Raw genomic sequence first — 26,911 nt, 5'->3', positions numbered from 1 at the left:
AGGAACCTATCTCCCACCGAGCTGCTCGCACAGCTGAACAGCACTGTTGTTCTTGAGCACATTGTTGCTCCGAGATGTATTTCCTATCAAATCTCTTAAAAGGCATTTGATTTTAGGCACTGTGTGAAGGGGCATCAGCGTCATCCGTATGAATGCTAAGCTTGCCTAGCTAGGCACTGAAGAGTACTTAAAGTCAATTCTATTCTGTCATGTTTTGTATAAAATCCCTGTAGTGAAAAGCAATAGCTAAAAGGGTGCAAGAAAATTTGGCACTGTTTTTAACGTGTGTATGTAGGGTGGAAGACCAGTAACAAAGCTAAGAGCTTCCACACAGGCATGCCTAGCTCAGAGCTTGTTGATTGTTAGCAGGGAGTGTTAAGCCTTTCAAACAAGGGGGTGATGTTAGGTGAAAGATTTGCCCAGTAAATGAGGCCAGTATGAATTGCATTCACCAATGGTGCCAAACTGCATGCAAACAACAGCTATTTCAGTAAACAGTGAAACTTGACTCAAAACCCTTATGCATAGCCCTAGTGTGGGAAAGGACAACGGCAGTTGCTGCTCAGTCACCATGGTAGGTTCACAGAGAGTGAAAATGGACAAAGGTGCCGGTCAGTTTGGCATGGAAAGGGGGAGATGTGGAGACACTGTTGCTGTTCCAGCCTCTATTCTCCCAGGAGCTTTACCTTTTCCCCCTGGTATTCCCAGCTCCTTCACCGCATCATGAAGGTGGGGGAGAGGGGGGAAGAATGGAAGGGAACAGTGTTGCAACTAGTTACAATCCCTATGAATGGCACCTTCAAATCTTCCAGTCCAAGAGAGAATTACTCACTTTTGGTAGTCGTTAATATGGTCATTAAGGTATCAACAACAAAGGACTTGGTGCCCTAATGTCCACCTAGCTTTCCAGGAAACTGTTTTGAACTAAATAACAGTAACACCTGTGTGCACTCCAGGGTCTTAGCCTCGTCCTCTCCTCAAAGTAATTTGAGGACTAATATCATTTAAGTGGGAGCTGTGATTCACAAGTAGGGCTGTGCCCTGGGTTTGCTCTTCTGTCCCTGCTGCAGAGAACACTCAGCACCTCACGTAGCACTTTGTAGCGCTGTGATGAGGAAATCGGAAACGGGCTGGTTTATCTTAGCAGGGTAGACCATAACATGCAGCTGATCAACCTAAGCTTTCTCCCAAAGCTTAGCTGCTGCTGGAACGGGAATGGGACTGCCAAACATGGGAGCTGGTGTAAGGGAAGGTATCTGTGCCCTCAAGAGCAGATGTGCAGCATGGAGGTTTTCTGATTGTATTTTTATGAATCAGATGCTCAGTGTTGGTACTTTATAGACAGAGACAGACTTTGTTTCCATGAGTTTATAACTGTAGAATGGTTAAAGTTGGAAGGGACCTTAAAGACCATCTAGTTCCAACCCCTCTGTCACGGGCAGGGCCACCTTCCACTAGACCAGGTTGCTCAAAGCCCCATCCAACCTGGCCTTGAACACTTCCAGGGATGGGGCCTCCACAACTTCTCTGGGCAACCTGTTCCGGTATCTCACTGCCCTCAGAGTAAAGAATTTCTTCCTAATATGTAGTCTAAATCTCCCCTTTTTCAGTTTAAAACCGTTACCCCTCGTCCTGTTGCTACACTCCCTGATGAGGAGTCCCTCTCCACCTTTTCTGTAGGCGCCCTTTAGACACAAGACGACTGCTATAAGGTCCCCCAGAGCCTTCTCTTCTCCAGGCTGATATAATCTCTCGGACTGTAGCAGCCAGGACATTGTGAGATGCTGTTTGTGTCATTTGTGTCTAGTGACAGTACCCTCTCCTTCAGCAGCTGACTCTGGACTCTTCGTGTGCCCTAGCTTCAGTCCAGACAGAACGCACAGTTATGCAGTAACAGGCTGCTAGTGGCTGCTGCAGACATGGCTGTGACAGACAGATGGACAGACCATGGGTGAAAGGAGACATCACTGTTCTCTGATGTGACGTGAACATCTGGATGATCTTTAGCATTCAGTTGGCCTGTTTCCCTGTGTTTATAATAACTTTATTGCCTACTTCTGCAAAGAGCTTTGAAGTCATTAGGTGTAAGCTTTTATTTGATATAAACTTTTAATAATATTACAATGCTCGGTCTCATTTTTAAAATGTCTGGTGCTTCCTCTTCCTTCTCTGCTATGGGGATTTTTAGGGTTTACTTATTACTACATTCTCTCAGGTAGCATGGTATGTTTATTCATTTTAGAAGTGGCCTTCTCACTTGTCTGTTTCCCAGAGGATGGCCTTCCTGTTTTACTCAATCTTGCTTTGGCAGTACAGAGGTTGTCTTTGTTTCATTGCCTGACAGTTAGTGGATCGTATTTCTTGCAATGTATTAAATCACTACAGAAATGTCGAGAAATGCAATTGTGGAAATGGCTATTGTGTTATCAGCCAGTAGTTTTTCCTTCTTTAAACCAATGCTGTACCTGGGAGGGATATGTTCAAAGACTAGTTTTGGTATAGGTACAAATGAAATTCCTTTATTTTTTGATGTGTTGGATGACTCCTATGTAGAATGTAAAATGTCTTTATTAAAATAACATATTTTTTTTAATTTCTCTCTTTATACCCCACGAGTTTTCCAGGCACTCCATAAACCAGGAAAAAATGAAAAGAACATCAGGGTAGGGAGGATATATTTCATATGCAAATATTATAGAGTAGCTTTCTTCCAAATTGGGGTTTCTATCTTGCAAAAGAGGAGTTGCTTAGTCACACATTATGAACCAGAGATCTGGAATGTGGCTGTTAAATTCCAGCATTTCACAGGATTACTTTACTTTGTCTAAATCCTTTTTTGGAAATTGAAAGAACTCCCACAGGTTTATATTATTTTATGTCAAATTTCACAGACTAGCTTTCATTCCTTTCCTTGAAAAGGAAATAAGCAACCTTTGCCCCCACTGAAAAAGCCTCAGACCCAGGGATCTTTCCACAGTAAGGAAAATGATTTTTTCTTTCATGCTTCCTTCTCAAATCCATCATTGTTCAGAATTCCAAGGCTGAAGATGACAATACTTTGCACTTTTCTCTTTCCTCCTTACTTTAACCTGGCAAGGTTAACCTCTTTTTCTAAATGGGAAACTAAGACACAAGTTTAAAGTGTTGGATATGTTGGGTACTCAAGTGAAGACTCGAGTAGCTTGAAGCTAGGTCCATGCTTAGATGAGGTAAGGACTAGAACTGCAAATATGATGTCCTTAGGAGAAGAATAACAACCCCTGTCATTCTTCATCTTTGTGCAGCTTTTCTTCAGGGAAAGTAAATCAATTTTCCAATTATGGTTTTCCCCTGAAGATCTTGGGGTTTGTATGGGTGTGCTCTTCCCCACAGCTGTTAACAGACTTCGCTATTACTCCTTTATAAGCATGACTCGCTAATTTTTTGATCATGATAGTTCACACTGTCTTAGTGTCACTTAATACTTGTCATATTTACGTAAGTCCTTTTTTAGAACTGGGAGCAGGGATAGAAAACCCTGTCCTCTTGTTTACTGAAAAAACATACCCTTCCTTCCCTTATACATGCAACTTCCTCTCTCAGGGCCAGTCGGTTGTGATTTATGTGCACACTAAGCAGAGTACTGCCTTGCCCGGCATATTAGTCATAGGCAGTGTGCTTCAACCCATCTGGGAAGCCCCAGCCAGGAAGAAGGAAAAGGTTAAAAATCAAAATTCCACCCCTTATTTCTGACCCGCGGCTGCTTCCACAGGCAGCACTCGCGGATCTTCTGGGTCTTAATGTAATTGTCCTGATCCTTTAACCAACCTAAAATATCCGTTTCTTTGCTCCTTCTCTTCCATAGACCCATAGTGAAACAAATGCTGAAGGCCATCTTGGATGCACGTGGGCAGATGTGAGTGACATGGAAGCCCCAACAGACCCACTAGAAGTAAGTGACTGTTTTGGCTCTCCTCTGAAGTGCTGTCTGATTAACAGGAACGGCTTGAGCTGGTGCAGGTATCATGCATGTCACTTCATAGATTGGCAATTTTGGGCTCATTTTTGTGTTCCAATAGATTTATCTGAATGATTTATGCTGTTTAAGAGTAGAAGGAAATGTTAGAAATATTTTTGGATGCAGCATTCTTAGAAAGAAAACCTTCCCTAGAGGGTTTTTTTCCCCCTGAAAAGTACCTGGTCAATTTAATTTGTTATACAAAGGGTAGAAAGTGGTTCATTTTAGTGACCCTACAGCTTCTTTGAGCAGTATTTGAGCCAGTTGGTGCCAAGTGTATATATAGCAGTTAGATTTATGAGTTGTCCTATTCACTTTAATAGGACTCTTAAATATGCTCTTAAATACATGCCTAAGGCCCAGATTCTAACAACAATTCAATACATGAATAACTCCATTGACTGCCAGGTAATTGCTTCAGATACTTTAAGTTAGGCGTGTCGATGAACTGCAGCAAAAGGGATTGTTTACTGGCATGGAAGTCAAGCGTTCCACATTGGAGCTCAGCAGGACCGGCCATGAGGCAAATACACGGTCAGGATTTTTGCCTGTGGAAAGACACAACAAAGCTATACTCTGATCTTCTTCATGAGTATTTGGCATTTTTCTATTCTCTAGCTGAAAAAAATAAATTTATTTCAAGGGATTTAAGACCTCAGAAGTGCTCACGCTTTTACTCTAGTTTCTCATATTTTGATTGAGAATTTAGGGAGGAAAAAAAAAATCCTGGACCAAGTATCTGAACATAGCATGCTTTATTTTTATAAGCATGTATCTCTTTTCCAGTACTGTTTTCTTGATACATATCTATCTATCTATCTATATTTATATAATAGCTCACATGTTTGTTTTCATGACAATCCATAGAAACTTCCTGGAAATTATGATAGATGATATTGCCATTATAAGAATGAGGATTTGTCCTGCATGGACAAAACTCCACACTTTAAAAAAAATGGAACAATTGCAGACTGATTTCCTAATTTCTCCAAATCGCGTATTCATTTTCTGCATTGCTTGTTTTGAACCCATTGTGCTAAAGTTTATTGCCTTGGGCCTGCAAACACTTACCAGGGGAAACACTACTAATTATTCTAGTTCTTGTAAATGAAGGGAATTACTTACGCCCACTTCAACTTATGCTCAACTTTTGTGGCTTGTACTACTTGTTTGTACTACCATCTGTAAGATAATTAAAATCCTATTTTGTGTTCCATGTCTCAGATGGTACAAATAGACATAATTTTGTTTATTTCAGTGTCCATTTGCATAATGCTTCAATTAAAACAGAGGCTAAGCAGGGTTAAAGCAGATGTATGCTTCAAAGTCTGCTGTCAGCAGGTGTAAAGGTACTGAAATACAAATGCAATGTAAGAAAATGTTGCTGTTTCAGTTTCTTTACATGCACGTGCCGTAGTGGATGGGAACTTTATATGATAATCTTGACTTGAAGAGAGGATGCCGAGAGCATTCATTTTTGAACATTTATTTTCTCCAGTCAAGGCACACATTACGGACCAAAAAGAACACTATGTCAGCCAGTTCTCTGGAACAACAGATCCTTTCACTGGAAAGACAGAGACGAGAGGTAATCTTAAGTTTACCCTTGACCTTGACAGATATAACCTCTAAGACAGACATTACAATACCAGTAATGTGCCTGGGGCAGGGAATCTCACTGAATCTGTGTTATCACTGTTACTTACACTGTGTTTATGCTGCAGTTGGTTTTACCCACCAGTCCAGCAAGGCCTATGTTTTTCCCGTGGGAATTTCATCCTGTCCCCTTGTGAGACAATTTCTGTGTGGAGATTTTCTGCTTTGCATTTCTTCCCAAAGTGTGCAAGCACTTAATTGTCTTTAAACTAGTTCCTATAGTCCTACTTCTCTCTACCGAGCTAGGCAGTTATATTTGGAGAACTGTTCCTAAAAACAAATGATGACTTACTGTAACATGGCTATGAATCTAGAAGAGCAGAGATTTATACAGTACAAAGGGTAAATTTTTTTAATGATTGCTGTTGTAAAGGCCAAGGAACCACTGTGAGTAGTAGCCGGTGTTGTCTTGGTCACATGTAGCAGCAAACTGGAAGCCATTCTTCTGCTGAGCATCCTAAAGAATCACCCTATATCCTACATAGCAAAATGCTTCCGAGGGACCTATTTGGCTTTCTCCGATAGAAATGCATGCATTAAGAATTCTCTTCTTCTCACTTCACCTGTGATGTTAGCCGATCTTCACATCTTGCATGCATACGCTTGTTTGGTTTAGTGGTACTGAGAAAGGCAAGCGGGGTTTGCATCCAGTAGTAATAGCAGTCAATAGGAGTCTTCAACTCAGTTTTTGGAAGTCAGGGACCTTCTAATTGGAAAAAAATGTAAAGGAATCTAACAAGAAAGTCCTTGGCCATTTAGGATTTGTACAGCCTTGCAAATGATTCACCCGTAGCTTATTGTGTATTTGCATGTTTTCCGAATGTTACTTCCTGAATGGTCATGTCCTATAACTGAAATACCAAAGGACTGGCAGATGGGCTGTAAAGCTCACCAAACCTTACACTTGCTTTTTCTGAAATGAACTGGCCGGATAAGGAGGAGGTTGTGAACACTCATAACTGGAGGATTAGAATGCCAGTCTATTTTTTATTTATTGACAATGTTGAAATAAGGGTTATTTACTGTGACTTCCTGATAATTACAGCTTTTGGAGGTGAACAAGCAATGGGATCATCAGTTTAGACGTATGAAACAGCTTTATGAAAAACAGGTAACAATGTTGACTACTTCTATTGGAATATGTATACCACCTGCTGGTAGTTAAGTCTGTGCTAAAATCCAGCCATAGCTATAGTAGGTATCTTGGGGGGGGGGGAAAGCATCATGTTTACTATGTCTTTAGCTCACAAATTAAAAAAGCTTCATCACATAAAAGCGAAGCTAATGCGTGTACAATCTTCAGTAGGACCTAATAACCAGAGAAGCAGGGCATCTCTAAAATAACGGGAACCAGTGTGGACATAACAGCAGAGGTAATATGCCCTACATGAAGTAATAAAAATGGCTCACATTTCAGAGCATAATTAGCTGAAAATTAGCCTGCAGTACCTGGTGTACCCAGCCACTGATCCACGTTGTCACATATCTGTTGGTTCTTGTCCTGTCTTTTTTGACTGGCTTGTGAAGCCCGGAAGCTCACTGGGACTCCCTGTAATGGGGAAGCTCTCAGATGAATCCTCCATGAATGACATCTTCTATAAACAGAGAGACTTTTTTGCTTTTGAGAAACTGCTCTGTACAAAAGCTCTTCATTAGAAAAATAAATTGCAAATAAATACTTCTTATTTCCTTTTTTAGTCAAGATCCCATTGGCATTGCTTTCATTCCTGCTTGCGATTGTGTGGCACTTTTGCTTCACTTTGCCTAGTGAAGCTGACTGCTTACAGTTTTGCCTGGTCTTCCAAAAAACAAGTTGGTTCACTGACTGACGCTTCTCAACTCCTGTTTCTGTCTTTGAAAAGGAAGTTTGCAGAATGACCTCATGTTGCTTATGAGGAAAATTTTCTCTCTAATGTTTTCCAGTAAGCTTTACTGAGATCTGGATCACTTATTTGATTTTTTTTTTTTTTCTTTCCCCAAAGAGAAAAGGAATTTAAATGCCTCTTCCTCATTTAATATGGGACCCTTTTATGCCTCTGGCTAGACCGTTTGGATGCGCACCACTGCAAGGGAGTCCAAATTGCAAAAGGAAAAAAAAAGAACGTTAAAATGGAAAAGTCATTTGGAGGGACAGACCCATGGTAGCTGTCCTTTGGCGGCAAAACAGTGTGAGACCCAACAGGATTAATATCAACAGAGAATTTGCCCAGGATCATTGAGAATCTCCACTGCAGACAGAGCAGTGGAGATTGGAGATGGAGAGGGGAAAGTCAGTGGCAGGAGACTTTACACACAAACAGATCCACTCCTTTATGCCAATCTGCTGAGAGCTGAAAGGATTTGAAGGCACCTTCGAGGTGCTGTGCCCTTCAGGATCCCCAGTAGCCCACCATGGTCTGTCACTTGCTTTTCAGCTGGCAGAAATGAAAGCAAAACTGGACGTGTCAGAGAGGAGAGTTGGTGAGCTGGAGGAAGAGAGACATCGACAGCATCCTGAAGACGAGAGGTTGCGAGCCCTGGGCAGAGAGAGGCGGTTGCAGGAAACGGTAGGAGGGCGCACGCTGTTACCCCGTTTGTGCTCGGTGCTGAACGCTGTCTTGCCTTTCCTCTTTCTCACCTCGCGAGTGGCAGGGCATGGGTTGTTGCACAGCCGTGAGATGAGATTGTGGTGTGCAGTGCTCTTCAATATTGTACCCAAGGCAGCGGCTGATCTTCTGTGTGATCAGAGAACTATGTACAGAGAGTCATTTCAATTGAAATCGGTAGAGAGCACAGCATTAGTGTGCGTGGGGACGTAAAGAGCAGATTGATATGAATACTGCAGAGATTTCCTTCCTCACTGTTCAGTTCGAGGTGAATTTCATTGTGAATGAAAATGCTACAACAATTTAAAATGGAATAGGAACATCATTGCAGATGTTACACGAAGTGCTTGGCAATAAATACTTGAAGGAATGAATTCAGCTCCAGACACCCACATTTTGGCAGTGACAATGTAGACTTTTATACGTGCACTAGCTATCTCAGCTCCCCGTAAATATTAGTGAAGTACTCAGTTCAGTTATTAGGGCTGAAAGTGCCCGGGCTGATCAGCTGCACTACAGCAGTGTTCACCTCACCCTGAGAGTGGTTGGGCACTTCTCTCAGGACTCCTTGGGCACTCACTCTTGTGTAGACATTCGCATCTAAAGTTAGCTCCCTAAGCTGGATTCCCACCACAACAAAACCACCAACCTGCGCAATTGGCATATATATCGCCAACGTATATGCAAACTTTGTGCCCCGTTTTACAAGCACCACAGAGTGGTGCTTCCTATTCTCATTCCGCTTCACGGTATTACACACTTCATAACTTCTTGTAAGATTTTCTGGATGGTGCTCTGACGGCTGAAGTCAGGCTTCTCTATTTGCTTGATAACGTGAAGCAAACCTAAAAACAAGTGGCAATTGCATCACTTCCAGGCTCAGATAAGATGCAAGTTTGCTGCTGCTGGAAAAGAAATGCAAAGCCCTTAGCTTTTATCTTCAGAAGCAGAACTTTGATCTTACTTGCTTATCAATTACAGTATGGTCTTAGCTAAGCACATGCTTGATTTCCAACCAATAGAACTGTTTACATGTTTTAAAGGAAACTATGTTGTTAGGTACTTGCTGAATCACTGCCTATATTTGCTCCAAGTGGGATTCAGTGTGAGACAATCCATCTTCCTGTTCATATTACTGAGGTTTTTACTGCCTGCCCTTTAATATATGATAGCTGGTACTATCATATATTAGTACTAGCTACCTTTTTGAAAAGGTAAGGATGAGCAGTACACTCTCCCAATTTTTTTACTACATACATGAATAATGAACTAAATGACAATATAATCCAAAAATCTCTTACGGGGACAGGTTAACCTGCGTGAAACTTCAGCCTTAGATCAGCTGTTTCTTCACAAATTATATACTCAGCCAGTAAGTGCTTCTATTTACTCTGAATTTCTTTACTTTTTGAATATCGTGCATGGATGCAGGAGATCTACAGCTTTGCAGAGGTAGCTGCTAAAAGTAGAGATTTTTGAATAAGCCACAAGGATTCTAGCACCCATGTCAGCAGCTGTGCCAACTCAAGTTATCTTATGCTGCCCACAGGGCAGGATGAAGAAAAAGCACTGCAAGGGGATGATTCAGAAGAATGCATTAAAGATATGTTCAGCTTGAAAGCACGTGAGCAGGCTTGTTGCTTTAAAGGTCGGCAGATGCAGAAGAGGCCCAAGCTGACAGATCTACCAAGATTAGGTTTTTAGGGCTTTATGTTTTGGTTGCTTTTTTTTTTTTTTCTGTAGCATCTAACATTCTTCATACCTGCATTTGGTTTGATATATATGTGTGGGTGTGTATATATATATATATTTTTTTTTTTTTTTCCTTGAAAGGTAACAACCCTTTCTTTTTTTAAATGTTTTACTTACCCCTCTGTAGTGCTGGGATCAGCTGTACAGGGCAATTGCCAGAGCAAAGTAGTAAGATGTTTGTTTTCTGCTTGCTTATCTAGTCCAGCAACCTGACAGTACCTTTTAAATTTGTTTACTCAGCGTGGCAGTTCAGTGGGTGCCCTGCTGAGCCATTTAGGAAAACCAGCAGCACTGAACAACCCAGATTACATACTGCTACTGTTTTAAAGAGGTTTTTTTTGTTTTGTTTGTTTTGTTTTTGTTTTTGTTTTTGTTTTTTTTTCTCTAAATGCACATGGAGGTATGGCTCTCACAAAATGATAATGTTGTGAACTTTGTCTGTCGCCGTGTCCTCCATGGCCCATAGAGGAAAACTGACTGTTTTGGAGGTTTAATTTTTTTGTTTGTTTGTTTGTTTTCTCTGGGCATGACCCATAGATGGGAATCAAAGACAAACCTAGTCCCTGGATAGTCTAGATGCCATAACACCTAAGAGTCAGTGTTGAATAAGAAGCAATAAGACGTAAGAATCCAGATTGTTCAAAAACCTGAACAAACTGGAAATCTTTAGTTATAAATGGCCCTGTTCCTGGAGGTGTCAGCCTCTGAGAAAGAGGTTGTGTGCTAAGAACTAGGAAAAGAGGATGGCAAAGGTGAAGAGAAGAGCATAGCTAAAAGCCTATATGGATTTTAGTAGTTTGTTTTTCTTTAATATCTTAAAGCATACGTGCACATACCAGTTCAAGCTAGCTCCTGGGTGAGTTCCTATACTTAATGTAGAGATACCCTGCTAATCTTGCCCAGTTTCTGGAGAAAATGAAATATTCCAACTAACTTTGAACAAAGGAAAATAAAGCTACCACGTGTAAGCAACAGTTTCTCAAGGGGCCTTTTCAGTGGCTCAATTAGCACACGGTGGTGCACTTCTCGTGAGCCCAAACCATAAATGCCTAATGGCTGGCTGCACAGAGGTATGCTGGTTACACAGGAAAAAAAAGCATTCATATGGTGTTCTGTTCATGTGATTGTTGGATCTCTTTTTTTTTTTTTAATCACACAAAGCAGCTGCAGAAGAATATTTGAAATACTTCCTTTTTGTAGAACGGGCCATCCTGTTTCATATATCTAAACAGCTTTTGTCTAAGACAGTCTGGCAAAAGCGGGCTAGTGCGGAATGCATTACCCTGCGAGAGAAGCTTACACAATGCCATTTGCTTCGGGGTCTGATTTGGATCTTAGTTCCCTTCACTGTAAATTGAAAATAGCCGCACTGAAAGCGATAGGAGAAATCAAATACTGTCTTGAAAGATTAGTGTGTAAGTCCTGTTGGAGGTGTAGGGACGTCTTCCTGGTAGCTTGCTGGGATGGCAACAGTGGAGGTACAAGTACTAGGAAGGGTCAAGCTCAAGTCAACAACAACTGTGATGGGGTCAGAGAAAGCAGACTTTTAAGCCTTGGTTGGCAGCTTGGTAATTCTTGAGCAGACTGAGACCTGCCTTAGTCTCTTATGTAGTGGAAAAAGCCTTCAAACTATGTGATACTGAGATCTGGTTTTGTCTTTAATGTAGTATGACACTGGGAATGCCTGGGACTCCACCAGCATTTAGCTCAGGCCTTAGGCTATAAGTACCTAAGAGTAAAGCAGGTTTGAGCTTCTTGGCCTGCCAGCTTTCTCATGCCTTTGCAACTGCAGACCATAGAGAGCAGGGATTTAGTCTGATATGTTGTCTCGGTCTCATCATATGGTCAGTGGTCAAAACAATTTCAACAGACTTTATCATATCTGGGTTTTACAAACCATCTGCCTTCCTGTTGCCTCCCTTCCCAGCTGTGTTTGGGACAACAAAAACGCAGCACATCTGCCAGACAGCAGATATTCCGAAAATTGTTCTTGAAAAAAGGTTCCATCTGCATTTCAGCAGCATCTCTCTGTATTTTTGCATCCCAGAAAGAAACAAAGGTCCTTAGTGAAGCTCTCCATGAAATGAAGGAAGAGAACAAGCTCCTGAAGCAGAAGAATGCCTCAATGATCAGAAAGAACGAACACTATGAGTGTGAAATAAGTCGTCTCAATAAGGTATGAACAAGAGTAAGCCACTGACCAGGACCTCTTCCTTTAATTTTAGGTTCTGTGTTGTCAAGCAGTGACACTACCAGATGCCCATCTTTAATGGGTGAACAACCTGTTAACGGTAGCAAACTCATAATCACCATGTGGGAGCTGGGGAAACAAGCAAGAGCTTACTTTAGCTAATACCTGTGCAGCTGTTCTTGGCAGGTAGTAAGATTGCATTGTAAAGAGAAAAGTTAAGAGAATCTTTGGCTGCTCCTGTGAAACCTCTCTATGTGTTATATCTAAGCTCTTTCTACATTCTCCCTCCATAGAACAAAAGGGAAATAGCACAAAGACACTTTCATATGCATCCAGTGAAATGCTGTGATTAGAAAAAGTTCAGAGAGTTTAAAAACTGTTGTTTTACATATATTCTGTGTTGGAGAATAATGGCTTCTCTTCAGAAGACATGCTCCTGGCTTATTTTTTATATACATACATATACATATATATTCATACATATAAGTATCGTGTATATATGTCTCACTGAGGAAATTGCCATAAAATAGCTAAATGGGATTTTTTTTTAACTAAGGGAAAGTAATAAATGTAACTTTGTTTAATCAAAAGATCACATAAAGCAGTGGGTGTTTTCTAACAATTTTGTATTTCATGGTGAACCACAAACACTTCCTGAGGAAATGCACTGCAGTAACCATTGCTGTGTAACTTTAAGTGATACACAAGCTAAAGGGCCATGATGTGCAAAAGTCAAGGCAAAAAAGTATGATCCTCGAGATCTTTTTGAAATGCATTGACAGGACTTGTTCAAAGCCTCGGTGTAACTTTCATTCAAGGTCTTGTTTGTAAAACTACTTATTTCAATGTTTTATTTTGCTGTCTTATTGTATGATGTGGTTGGAACTAAGACAGCTGGGTAAATAGGCCATTCTTTTAAATGAAACATCAATTTCATGTAACAGACTTCCCACAAGTAATTTACTGTTTTTTCTGTGTATTTCCATCCTTCAAATCTCATGTCACGAATGCATCTAAGACTGGAGGGGACCCTCTGTGCCGTTTTAAGTCTAGTCCCCTGCTGTTGCAGGTTCAGTGACTTGAAGTTCTTACAAATTCTCCAAAATTGAACTTTTTCCTTAAAAATACTTAAACTCCTTCTACTGTGCTTCTGTTGGAAGGCTGTTCTGGAACTGTAACCTTTCTTTCATTAGAGGCTTTCATCTGTTTCAGTTGGGCTGAATTTATTCTGGCCAGATGATATTCATTTGTTCTTCTGGTAGTAGTGTCGAACAGATCTGCTTCACTCCTTGCGTGAAGCAGATCTATCTTCTCCGTGAAGCAGAACTGTCCTCTACTGAAAATACAGTTGCTCTCAGGGGCACTTGCTCTCTCCCTGTAGCTACAGAGAGCAATCGTATTTTCACTAGACTTTATTCCAATCCAAGGGACAGCTGTGTGATACTGTTAAAAATAAACAAAATCTGCAAAGAACTATGGCAGATTTTGCCTGAAAAATAAAGAGCGTTACCAGCGTAGTGTGTGTATTCATAACTCCCTCTAGTGACAAGATATAGAGACTACATAACTTACTCTTAACTGGAGAGTTTACTTCTCCTGTTGAAAAAATTTGTACTCATACTGTAAAAAAATGTTTTAGTCAGATTTTACTGAATTCACATTTTTAGGCTATCTTTGAATATTGCATTTATGTCCTTGTGTTTTTTGTTTGCTTGGTTTTGGCCTCAGATGAGTTTAGACACCTGTCTTTGTTTTCCCAAATTCTGGCTTGCACAGGGAAATGGTGTTTATGAATGAGATTTAGAGCTGTGATTTCCGTAGGTAAATGTTGGTTATAGTTATAAGTAAAAGCACAGTCCCCTAAACAAAATGGCCTCAAATTCATGAACGTAGCGTGGGCACTTGCAAAATTTGGACCTAGTCACGCATATATGTTATTTTCAGGGTTTATATCCAGTGTATGTAATTGAATCATTTGCAAGTGAAGGGAAATCCCCCACAAGTCTGTGACTCGCTCTAATAGGTTTATTTAGAGAGCAAATGTTCTAATAATTCAAAAGGTTTGGGTGTTGTTGGGGTTGGTTTTTTTGATGTAGTGAATCTCTGTGTAGTAATTTTGCTGTTTGACACTGCAGGCCCTTCTGGATGTGTTGAAAAAGCAGCACTCACCTGTTTTGGGGACTTCTTCAGAGAAGGGTGACAGGAGCAGCCACGAGGACGTGAGAACCCAACTTGAAGTTCTCAGACAGCAGGTGAGAGGAGCGGGAAGTGGGCCTGGATGGGTTTCATAAAGCATAATTTTGTCCTCTCTCCCAAGAATTGTGCCCAGTACTCTTGCTATGTAGAACTTCTGAATGGAAGAACCAGTTTAGCCGTAGCCCATTCAAATGGTATTTCCTAAGATGCTGTCATCACAGCAGTGTCCATGAAGTGAAACTGAGTCCTTGCAAAGGACTGGAAGAAGGACTTATGTAGGACTCGAAGCAGCAGAATGGCTCTCCTGACTCTTGGAGACGTCCTGCCAGCTCTCTGCTGGGGGCTGAATTTCATCCAGAGGGAATACTAAACTTTGTGAGTTACTGATTAATCTGTTGCTTGTGTCTTCTGCTCCTTTTCTCTTAGAAGCTGTAAGTGTAGTGAATTATCTGACAATAATAGTCTTGGAAAACCAGACCATTGGCATTGCAGTTTTTCAAAGTGTGAGGCAAAACATTTGTGTCTGTAACCTGCATACCAATCACTGTAGAGAAGTGTATTAGTTTTTTTACATCTTTGTTCTAAGCAATTCAAGTGCTTTGTGTGCTCTTTTTCTTTCCATATGAAAGAGTCTGTTTCAAAACATGATACTTTTCAGATAATTTTACATTTTAGGTCTGTCATCCTGGACAGTGTTAGGGTTAATGTTATTGACACACAAATGGATGTGATCAGAATGGGAATTTTATTCAATGGGAATAAAATACTTGTTTCTGTCACGTTTGACAGCAGAGCCAGATTTTGCTCTCTAATGTAATGCTTGCCACATGCTGGAGAATAAAATCCAGCACTTGATTGTACAGTAATGAGTTATTTCATTCTACACAATAAAATAGAGTAAACCAATTTTTTTTCAGAATTCTCATGGGGTATCCATTTTATGAATGTCTTTTTCTAGTTGTGTAAATCAGTACAGTGAGTCCAGACTTCCCTCTGCACGAAATGGAGCAGAAGGCTCTAACTGTACGGAGGAGGGACTCTTGGGACAAGCAGCGACGTGACAGAGTCTCACCAGAGCTTGGCTGTTATCAGCCCATCCCTGGCCACTGCAGAAGAGATGAAGGCATTTGTTCCTTGAGAGGTGTCCCCCTCTTTCTCAGGGCAAGAGAATATACGACAAAACTGTGACAAAGTGATTCCTTTGCAGCTTCAGCAGATCATACAGCTAGGGAGCAGGAGGGAGGGAATTGGGAGAGGAGAAATGAGGAAATAGTGAGGAGAGAAGCATGTAGGTGGATAGGGATACAAGAGAACTAAATTTCTGCAAGTGACAGCTTTGCCTCTGCTTTGGAGGGTCAGGGGTAGGCATGCCTCCTCCAGGCACAGGCTGTGGAGCTGAGTCCCCACGTGGCCACACAGAAAGCCTTTGTTCCTTTTATACAGTGTTATTCAGGAAGGGGGTTATATCTAGTGGGGGGGACCACTGGGTCCGAAAAAAGCCTTGCAAAAATTAGCTGCAACAGGCAAGTCATGAAAATAATTTATAGAGCCCTGTGTTGACTTTTTTTCTTCCCCTGAGGTATTAATATTTCTTTAGTCCTCCTGTGAAGTCATAGTGCTGCTGCCAGCAAAAAGAAAGCTGGATCTCTACGATGGGCTGGGCATGAGCCACAGCAAGCAAGTTCTTTGGAAGCAGACTGTCAGCGAGCTTTAGTGACCAACCAAGAGGACATGAAAGGACTTCTGAAAGTTCTGGTGGTGGTTCCCACCCTAACGTGCTTTTGCTGTTTGTCAGTAGAAGTGGCACCAACCTCCAGCTTCTTACCGAGTGAATGCCTGCCTGTTAGCTGAAGATTTAAGCCAGTCAGCTTAACACCAATTAATTTATGGATTTCCGTTTTGCTTCTGAATCCGTGTGCTCGCTGCCTGTGCCTGGGGTGGTCAGATATTTTTTAATGGGATGAAGCGCTATGTTTCCTAGTGACCTAAAAAGAACTAAGCCATTGCATCCTTCGGTATTTGAAAGACAACTTATCTTCTAGCAACAGGGTCAAATCTCTGAATTTCCATTTTCAATTGTGTACATAACATTCCCCTCTGCTTATACTCTGGGGTTGGTAGGTTCTTTGGGCTGCAGTTTGAAAGGATGAATTAGAAGTCCTATATTGCAGATAAAAGGTACACAGGCCAATTATTTTTTCCACATACAGTTTCTAACATCTGGAGCATGATAGCCTCCTACAGGTTTTGTTTTCCACAGTGCTCCAGCCAAGGAGGTCTAAATTCCTTGACAGCCCTGACTAGTCCAAGTCTTCTGGTCACTAGTGTGTGACCATGGCTCTAAATACTATCACTTATTCTGCACATTAGTCCTTTAGGCCACACCTTGGGTAGACAGCTAGCGCAGTGGGTAAGGTCAAGCTGCAGACAACTACGAAAAGACGTAAAGCAAAGCAGGTTCAAGGTCAATGATATGAAGTGGGCTATAAAAAGGCAGGACGTTATTTGATGATAGTAGCTCATTGTTAGGTTGGATAAGGTGATAACATTCTGTCAGACTGCATGCTAGAAGTCAGTTTTTTATGCTGTGCCAGCACCTCCCGTGTCCACCAGGATCCTAACTGTTTGCATCTGAGATACAGGGGGTAGTTAAAAGTGCTCATAATTGAAAACTGGAAAAAATGTTGGTAAAATGTTTGTCATACTACTGTTTATCCCTTAAAAAGATCGATGTCTTTAGTATTTGCTATCTTATTTATCATATTTAAAACTGATGTCCACCAGTCAGCCTTTTAAATTACAAGGGTCTGTGAATTCTGAAGCTGTGGACTTTGATTGATGGGTGCCATTGGAGAACAGCCATTGCTTGTCACTTTGGTCATAAAAAAGACAAGGGAAACTTTTTGTTGCAGGATTGTAAAGAGGAGGGTTCCATTTAGAATGCACCCCGCTGCTTGGTCAGTGATTAAAAAGCAACCGAACAGCAAAGTGTAGGAAAACATCTGTTGTGGCTCTGCTGAAATTCACATACTCGGTCATAATGATTGCAGGTACAAATATATGAAGAAGACTTCAGAAAGGAGAGATCTGACAGAGAAAGACTTAATGAGGAGAAAGAAGCATTGCAGAAAATTAACGAGAGATTGCAGTCTCAACTGAATAAACTAAACTCTCAGGTATGAGTCAAATGAAAGTTACCATTGCCAGCACATGTGTATTTTATTTTTATTTTCTCACTTTCCACACAACTCAAGGCTTTCTGGCTTCCATTAATTGACATTAGATTTTATACGAGGTCACCACCTGGGATGAAATCATTCTAAAGTAATGCAGTAAGAATATGAGAAATGATTAGAGATTGCTTCCAAATTAAGTAGATGAAGGGAGTATTTCTTGCAAGAACTCTCCAAACATATCTCTAAATGGGGGGGGGGGGGGGGAAGAACACACGACCAAAAACAAATCCAGAGGACTTCTGATTGTTTCACTGGCACTTGATATAAGAGTTGTAACATCAAACCAACTTTTGAAATAAAAGCTTCTGTAATGAATCCTGACCTCTGCAGTAGAATTACAGAGTAATGTTAATATCACTGAGGAAGAAAAATTGTCTCCATCCAAATTAGCTGAGCAGCCGCTGCAATAACTTTTTATTGCAAAATCCTTTTATCTCCTCAGAGTAGTGTCAGTATTCTGTTCACAGACATTCAGGAAGCCATAGTAAAATCATGGCATGCAAAACTCTGAGCTTTCTCAATCCGCTTTAAAAATGATGAAATTTTGAGGTTTCCTGTCTTGACAAAATTGTGCAATGTTTTAAAAGAATGGCCGATTACCAAAATGTTCTGTGATGATTTATTGTCCTCCCCAACATTGTTGTGAAACAGAAACTTCAGTATTGACTTATTCTCAGCCAAGCCATGCATCGATACTAGTAGGGTCTTACAATAGTATCAGAGGCAAGGTGCTGTGAAGTGCCCCTCACTCCCATCGGCTTCAGCGGGAGTGGGGAGCAGGTTGGGCATCCTGGCCGATGCTGGGCGCTGCTGCAGTGAAGCCCCAGATTAGTCAGTGGTACTTGGAAACATTTCATGCAAGCATAAAAATAGCAGTGCCAGAGGGAATGCCGTGATTTGCCACTCAGGGCATCCTGGGCAGAGAGACATACCTTGGACAAACATGTTAGCATTGCATGCAATAACCTTCAGGTATATTCCCTCCACCCACCAGCCCACTCCTGGGTGGTTAAATAAGGTAAAGAAAATTTTTTTGTAGGAGACAGAGTACTCGGACACCCTCCTCCTATGTATTTTGGCATTGTCTACAGACCGTAAAAGACAAAATTTCTTGCACAACCCCAGCCAGTCAATGGACTCCGTGAGAACCTCTCACAGCAGTGACAGTGAAGAGGGGTACTAAAAATGGGGCTAAAAGGCCTTTGCCACTCCTCCCCAGCTGCTCCGGACCAGGAGAAATGCCAACAGACCTGCAAGGGTACAACATACCCGAAGGGCTGTACAAGTGCTGTGTAATGTGTATGTACAACTTGACTGTCCCTGCAATTCCATCGACGGTTTACACTAGAGATCATCTTGTTTGTGTCTTTCTGCCTTGGGACTTGATTAAACAGAGCTTGTGAAGGACTTTAGACATGAGAGAAACCATATAGAATATTTATAAGTTTGTTTTCTTAAGTCAAATTATTTAGTTGTGGTTCATCTTTTACCCCTCCTTGCTCTGTCCTTAGGCAAATTTCCATTGACTCTGCTGAGTCACGACCTAAGAAAAGGCAGACCCAAATCTTGAGGCCATCGAATTTGGTCCTTTACCAAAATTATTTATTTTTCTTGTTAGGCAGTCGCCTGTAGTTCTGCTTCAAGCTATTGAAAGCTACTGTGTGTAATGAAAATGTTTCTTGAATATAGAAAACACCCAGAAATGTGCTTTCCATATCTCGAAACCAATATTTTCTCACATAAAAAGCACCAAGACTCTCTGGTGTGGCACAAGTCAGCTTTCTTAAACAGTTTTTTGAATCATGAACAATCTGAAGGGTCTAAACGAGCAGCATTGCAACCCGTGCTGAGACAGGAGGGTTTCTTCCCCATTGCTTTTTACGGATGAATTTGTACGTGAATATTCTGTTGGTCATTGTGTCCTGCTACTAATGCATTTCTTCTTGCTTTTCTTATTTTTTGACAGATAAAAGACCTCCCGGTACAGTCTGAGAGGCCCAGTTACCCACCTCCTCTCTTCCTCTCACCATGTGTTAATTATGGGAGTTGTGGGTTGGTTCTTCACTATCAAGATCCTCGAGTACCTCCAGCACCACGCAGGGCACATGAGCAGCAACAGCACTCGGTAAGGTTCCCACCGTCTCCTGTTTCACATGGGCACTGGTTTTTCTCACAGCATGGTGACCACAGGAAAACAACATGGTGCCGTCACAGTGCCATCCCTACCAGTAACTAAATCTGTTGTTTCCCAGTTTGTTGTCGGTTCCAGATCAAGGTTTTTGTACTGATTTTAGAATTAGCTCTAGGTCTGGAACAGCCTTCCTGATCTCTGTGCAGTCTCTCTTCACTTACTGTCTGCCTCAAAATGCTGATTTTCCTCTTGATAGTCATGTTCTTTTCCTTTCTGTTCCGGTGTCTTTGGTACTCAATTGCACAGAGTGCTGCTATGTGCAAATCAAAGCATAACCAACAGAAATCTGTGCACAAAGAGGAAAAATTGCAGCAATTTAAATATATGGTTGATGAGTTATACTTTAAGTATATATTCTTACATATTTTAAATTTACTTTGGCAAATACTATTTATCTCTAATACCACTAAGAAGAAAAAGGGGATTCTTATACGTTTGTTTTCAGTGATACTGATGGTCATTCCCTAATTAACAAAATAAGGTTGCTTGATTGGACTCTTGCTAATTTCTTAATTTACTTCCACAGCACATATTCAGAGCCCGGTCTAGCTATATAGTTACCCAAATTCATAAATATGGATCTGCTCTCTGGAGCCAAGTTCTGGGCCTTCAACATGAAGGATAGCGACAAAAATGAGAATGTAGCTTTGGTCAGCATTATTCTGGTCTCTTCCCTGTATTCGGTCTAAGAAAGCCTGTTGACTAGAATGTTTTATTTGCAAGTCTTACACCAGGTATTTCTTTCTCTGGCCCTGTCTTTGGAAAAATGACTTTCCTTCTTCTTCATTTACGGCTTCTGTATTCATAGGTAATATAGCTGTCCTGCTGTCAGGCAATACAGCTGTAGCCAAACTGCACAATCCCAGGTTCCCTGTACGCCTTCTGGGGCAGGCAGACAGGCTATCGGCAGGATTCACAGCGCTGCTATTAAACTGCAAGGCAGAAATCCCAGATGCTGTTACTTGTACCCGGTTGTATCTTCCTTCTGGTACACTGCTGTGAAACAGGATTACGTGAGGAGTAAGGCTCTACTGAGGGTGAGACACTCTGGCTGTGAATGCTTTAGGAATACAATTTTGCTAAGGAAGCCTGTATACTGGAAAAAAAAAATAAAAAAAAATAGCAGAAGCGGAAGTTAGTGTGGCTAACCCAATGGGAAATTTTCCTTTTTTCCTGGCACACAACAGGGTCCTGTCTTTCTCAGCATCAAGAAGAATAGCTTTGCACTAGGACAGGTTATGTCAGGGGGAGTTATCTATTTTGAGGAAAATGCTGCTTCAAAGAATGATATTTTTGAAGTGCTTTGGGTTACCTAAGTGGACTGTGCTTGTTCAGATCTAGTGAGAATGCATTTAAACATGGTGAATGTCATTTTAAATACATAATATCTGTTTCTGGCTATAAAGCTGTCACATATGGAAAGATGCTCGTTATTTGAGAAATTATAGCCGAATTTTTGCAAAACGCATAGTAGGCTTTCAGACTGCAGAAATCCAACGGAAAAGCTGTGGTCAAACAAGTAATTTCTATGCTTCAGGAGTGTGCTTATCTGCCTATTTATCAGAGTTGGAAGTATTGCAGAATGTTTTTCACTGCAATTTGGACACTGTCCCAGATTATTTTGGCTCTTCTCCCTGAACTTTCATCATCTGGGTTTCTAATTCTGCGAGGGATCACTGGGTTTACAACTTTGCCATTCCTGCCGGAGCACCGGGGTCAGTTTGACTGGTTGCTTTGTAACTCCCAGTTTCATTCTGAGTTTTCTTTGAAATTCTTTGTCTGTGTGAGTTCAGTGTTGCTGCTCTGAGCTTTTGATACCTCCCTGAGCAATTTGTTAGCAATGAAGAAAGGTGTTAGAATTTAATGAGTGTCCTGAGTTAACGTACGTAATCCTGTGTGTTTAGTCTGTGTTTTTTCATTCTTTTTGTATCTAGCACCTTTTCATTCCTTTTTACATTGTTAATAGAAATATTTTGTTTAGTCTGACATGAAATACACTTCTTGTTTCTGAAATTCATTCAAGTTTGCATAGTGTAAGTGCGTATGAAAGAGAAGACAACGTCAGAGAACAGAAAATTCAACAGAAACTCAAAAAGGCAATGCAAATAACTCTATCTTGAGCCATCGGCGGAAAAACTACTCTGTGCTTAAAGCAAAGTGGAGTCTTGCTTTCTATGAAAGCCTATTTTGTTTGCCTACAAGCTCTGAATTAGTTAATAATTCCTGTGGATGGTAGAATTTAAGTGAAAATAGGATAGCTCCTTTTTCCTGCCAGTGTATGAGCGTGATTACTGCTATGTAACTGTGAATGACAGCATACGTAAAAGTTAAGTCTGTATTCTGTATCTACAGCTTCATCCTGCCATCTTAATTTAGGCAAAACTTATTTAGAAATCCATGAAATTTCTTCCCTACAAGTTGAAATCTGTAAGAGTCTCCTTGGGACTACTCAGGATTTTGTCAGAGTAATTTCTGCAAGACAAGAATTATTTTCCCAGTTTAACTAATTTGATACAGTAATTACCTGGAATTTGACAATCTTGCATGTATTACTTAAAGCAGGTAGACAGCTTAATACAACTTCAACTGAAATGTCTGGTCCCAAAATTGTTTTCTCTAGCGGTAATTTGCTACCCATTTACCACGCTGTGTGGTATAAACTATAAGGCAGTATTTCTTTATTCCAGGATTTCCCTGGACAAAACTATATCTGCGTGGACTTAACCTTCCCAATACTTCCTCTTATAAGAAAGATTGGAATTTTTCCCATCCCACAGTATTTTCAAGAAGTTATTTGGTAACAGCTAATGTTTTTAGTAACACTAATGGTAGCCTATGGGGAAGGGAGGAGGGGAAAGAACCATATTAAATGGGTTATTCCTACCACGCTGAGACATATTATGCGTGTTACGTGTATTTGCACTGGAACAGCTTCACCTGCCAGGTTGATGTGTACCAGGTTTCTCTGGGGTTCTTTAGTACAGAGAATGTGATGCCTGCTAGTATCTTCTGGTGCATTTTATTCCTTAGCCCTTTTAAAATCTGATTTGTTTCTGTTAATGTTTCTTTTGATTTATGGGATCTAGAAAGGTTTACACCAATATTTCTAAGGAGTGCAGCATCTAAACCACATGTCATAAAAAAGGAAGCAAGCTGAAAGAGTCGATCAGTGGAAATATAAAGCTAAATATGAGATTTTTTTGCAAACTGCTGTTCTATGACTAATAGAAAACTTCACAGCACAATTATATTTTTATCATGTCGCTATTCTTTTGTTTGAAGTGCCTATGAAGTCCATATTGCTGTAATAATGTTTTATTGTTCTGTGCAGCCAGACTATCAGTGGTATGTTCCTGACCAGTTTCCGCCAGATGTGCAGCACAAGGCAAATGGTAAGACAACAGCTGTACAGAGCATATTTTAAATGTACTTTTTTTAAATGGGGGCCTTTGAGGGATATAGAGTAAACTTTCCTATTTATCGCTTGAGTGCTTATGTGACAGCTTAGCCTCAGAGAGCCGGGGTTGGTATATGTGCAACGCAGGTGAGGTTTCTAACGTAATACCATCTACATTACGGCTTTCAGCTTTGTTGCAATTCGCAAAATGTCTCTATTGCACATTATAGGATCACACATTTGCCTCATTAAACACCTAGTAATAGTCCTAAAGAAAAGATATCCTCAGCGTTGTCTGTAGAGCTTCTGTTGCTCCAGCTAAGACTAAATGTAATGATGTGCTGAACCCGGGGGCCAAGATGGGGCAGGTTTTGGAAGCCCTTGGTAACAAAGTACAGGCTTTAGGGTGTTGTTTCATCTTAAAGGCAAAATGCCCATTGCTGTTCTTGATCAGCTCTGACAGTTCAAGGTGCAAGGTCTGACAATATGAAACTGTGTAAATGGACAAAGTTAGTAAGTTGCTAAAGTTTTGGTGCAAACTATCTTGTGGAAACCATGAGGAGTATTTAATATTTGTACCTGGATTTGAAATCATGCCAAGTTCCTGGGTGTTTCAAAGTACTTGTTTCAGACCACTCAAAAGATGTATGCCAGAGAGCACAAGGAAGCAGGGACATTGTTCTGGGTGGGAATCCACCCTTCCGGATATTCTCCTTCAGAAGCTTGCCTAGACCACCCCTTTTCTCTTCGGTGGTTGAGAATTATAGAATCTTTTTGGTTGGAAGAGACTTTTAAGATCAGCAAGTCCAACCGTTAACCTTGTATTGCCAAGTTACCTCTAAACTATGTCCCTCAGCACCACATCTCCATGTTCTTTGAACGCCTCCAGAGATGATGACTCAACCACTTCCCTGGGCAGCCTGTTCCAATGCTTGATAACCTTTTTGGTGAAGAAATTTTTCCTGATACCCAATTTAAACCCCCCCGGCGCAACTTGATGCCGTTTCCTCTTGTCCTATCACCTGTTACTTGGGAAAAGGGACTGACCCCCACCTTGCTATAACCTCCTTTCAGGTAGAGAGCAATAAGGTCTCTCCTCAGCCTCCTTTTCTCCAGGCTAAACAACCCCAGTTCCCTCAGCCGCTCCTTGTAAGACTTGTTCTCTAGACCCCTCACCAGCTTTGTTGCCCTTTTCTGGCACATAAAGTTCTGTGGTTTGCTGTGTTCTCATGTCTTGTGGCCCTTTTGTAGAGATGCCATCTCAGATGAATGATACATCATCTTGTGCTGTGCAAGGGGGCCAGCAAAGTTTGCGGGTGTGCACTGCGGGAGAGTGTGTGTGCTTCATGTGTCTTCCATGTCATGGTGTGAGTGGGTACCATATGGGGTGTCAGGGACTCATCACCGAAAGCTGTTTTGTAACATCTAGAAGAAGAAGATGCCTACAGAGGAACTCTTCTGTTACTTACTGTTGTCCACATTTGCACAGAAGAGAGGGTAGGGTGGGAATGTAGCTTGCCGAAATGGAGGATGAGCTTCTCATAATTACATGGCAACTGTGTAGAGGGTTCTGATGTGGTTGTAGGGAAAGTAGTGCTGTGACTGCAAGACAGGACAGGAGATTAATTTTGTAGTGCCTCCCACTTAAACTCAGAGTGATTTACTGCACCAGAGAATACAGGGAGGATGTTTATAACCGTGATTGAAACAAGTCCGGCCACCAAGTGCAGCTGTGGTCCAGGGCAGTACACTTAGGGGATCTGAAGAAAAGAGAGTTCTTCTTTCACTCTGCTTGATTATACGACTTGTGTTCTGGCTTCCTGATTTTTTTGTTGTTTGTTTTTTTGTTGTTTGTTTTTAAAATCTGTGTTCTGTCTTTCTATTGCTGTTTCTTGTCCAGAACATTCAAATACCTCCTCCTCAATGGGACAGCGAGGAGGACACTTGGAGAATTTTCCCTTCCCTTTTTTCTTCAGTCCCCGTAAAGAGGAATTCTCAATGAGTCCCATCATAACACTGTGTAGGATGTCTGCTTTAACATCTTTGGGGCTCTTAGTCTTTTTATCTTTGCTGATAAAACAAAGATCGTTTTATTAGCCATTGATCATAGAAGTCCAACTTCTACTATCAGTTAAAAGGCACTAGCCTGGATTTATGTATTATGTATAGTCACCTGTAATCTTAAATCACCTTAAATCTGCATTTAAGTAAAGTGTTTTGAGAAAGGTTTCAAAGATAGAAACTCCAAGAATGCGTGATGAAAGTATTCTTGATGTTCCAATTTCTTTGTTCTATTTTATACGAGTGCTAATTACAATGGTGGGTTTAAATGAGCTAGTATGTGTAGCAGCATTCCCGAGTCTCATTTCTCATCTTTCATTTCCTATTAAGTGATAAACTGACCAATAAATCTTATCTCTTCAGAGGTAGGGCTTCATTATAGAAAAACAAAACAGCAGTGCAGCAACTTTTGGGCATGAGGCAGTTTCCTTTAGGAATGCTATTTTGGTAGATTGATGTTTCTAGGGAAAACCCTTAAGTTTTCCTTAACTGAACAAATTTTCCTTTGACACTGGGTATTTATTCCTAAGGAATAATTACAAAATACATGTCACAGGTTGTAACTTTAGAGCTGAACACTAGTTAAATGAATTGGGAAACTGGTATTTTTTATGATACACCATCAAAAATGTCTGCTTTAAAGGTCTGAAATCTGAGTCTCTACATCGACTCTAACTGGTTTGCTATAATGTCATTGGGACTGCAAAGGCATATTGTCACCAAGGAAGAATTATTAATTTTTTCTGCAGTTTTGTATATATGTACCCAGATTGTGTTTTCCTCCCTCCCTCCCCTCCTTTGTGAGGGAGGAAGTTATTTGCACCCAGGTGCTTTGGCGTTTGCCTGAGGTCCTGCAGGTTTTTCTGTAACCAGCTGTAGTCTCATGTTTTCTGCTTCTTGTGTAACCATATCTGTACTTTTCTTCTGACTGGCACCACTTTTCTTAGCTGCTCCCCTGTTCAAAGAAGGCTTTTTTAAACGACTGCTGCCTTTGTGAAGCTTAGTTTGTCTTTCTGTTTTCTGTAAGAAACACCTCTTTGCCTGTATCTGCAGAAATAGGACAATCACTGAAATATTTCTAAAATTAAAAAAAAAATCTGCTACACAAATTTGATCAATCCTATTTAATTCTATTTTCCAAAGTTTCTCCTCTAGTCTGTTGCTTTCCCCACAGATCTATGTTTTGGTTGTTGGCAGAGCATCACTTATGCACAAGTCTGAGAAGCAATGTTGCCTCCAGCACTGAAATTTCACAGTAGTGTGATGGTTTGGATCTGGCACTTTTTGATTTGAGCTTTTTCCAACTAGCCTGGAAATAACTTCATCAGAATACAGGAAGGATGAGAGGAACAGGGAGGCAAAATGAGGAAAAAGAAAAAAAAATAACCAACAAACCCAAACCTAAAAAAACTCTCTTCTCTTTTCCATTAAGCCTTTCTTTCCAAAATGAGAATGAACAAGAGATGTTCCACAGTAACAAGACAACGGTAATTATCTAAATGAAATCCTTGCAATTTAGCTTTATGAAGAGAGTGAAGCTAAAAGGAACTGCTAAGATTACAGCTATAAAATATGGCTTTATGCAAAAACTGTTCAGAGTTTGGAGTAGTGAACACCACTTGTTACTGAATCAGGGCTACATCAGCTCC

General features: G+C 40.8%; 1 protein-coding gene across 1 annotated transcript in view; it reads left to right on the top strand.

Moving 5' to 3' along the window:
* The window catches only part of TNIP3 (TNFAIP3 interacting protein 3), a gene marked incomplete at its 5' end in the record, with an annotated part of 78,271 nt that overhangs the window by 45,951 nt on the left and 5,409 nt on the right, over nt 1–26,911 (top strand). Inside the window, 9 exons of the mRNA XM_082482444.1 lie at nt 3,845–3,931; nt 5,496–5,585; nt 6,699–6,764; nt 8,068–8,199; nt 12,038–12,166; nt 14,317–14,433; nt 17,428–17,553; nt 19,580–19,738; nt 23,136–23,196. Of these exons, the coding sequence (XP_082338570.1) occupies nt 3,845–3,931; nt 5,496–5,585; nt 6,699–6,764; nt 8,068–8,199; nt 12,038–12,166; nt 14,317–14,433; nt 17,428–17,553; nt 19,580–19,738; nt 23,136–23,196 (967 nt within the window). The remainder of the gene's footprint in view (nt 1–3,844; nt 3,932–5,495; nt 5,586–6,698; nt 6,765–8,067; nt 8,200–12,037; nt 12,167–14,316; nt 14,434–17,427; nt 17,554–19,579; nt 19,739–23,135; nt 23,197–26,911) is intronic.

This window comes from Vanellus vanellus (assembly GCF_965231255.1).
Source record: "Vanellus vanellus genome assembly, chromosome: 4".
In the NCBI taxonomy this organism is placed as follows: domain Eukaryota; kingdom Metazoa; phylum Chordata; class Aves; order Charadriiformes; family Charadriidae; genus Vanellus; species Vanellus vanellus.
Note: the sequence above shows the minus strand (reverse complement) of the source record. Positions and strands in the feature narration are given on the sequence as shown.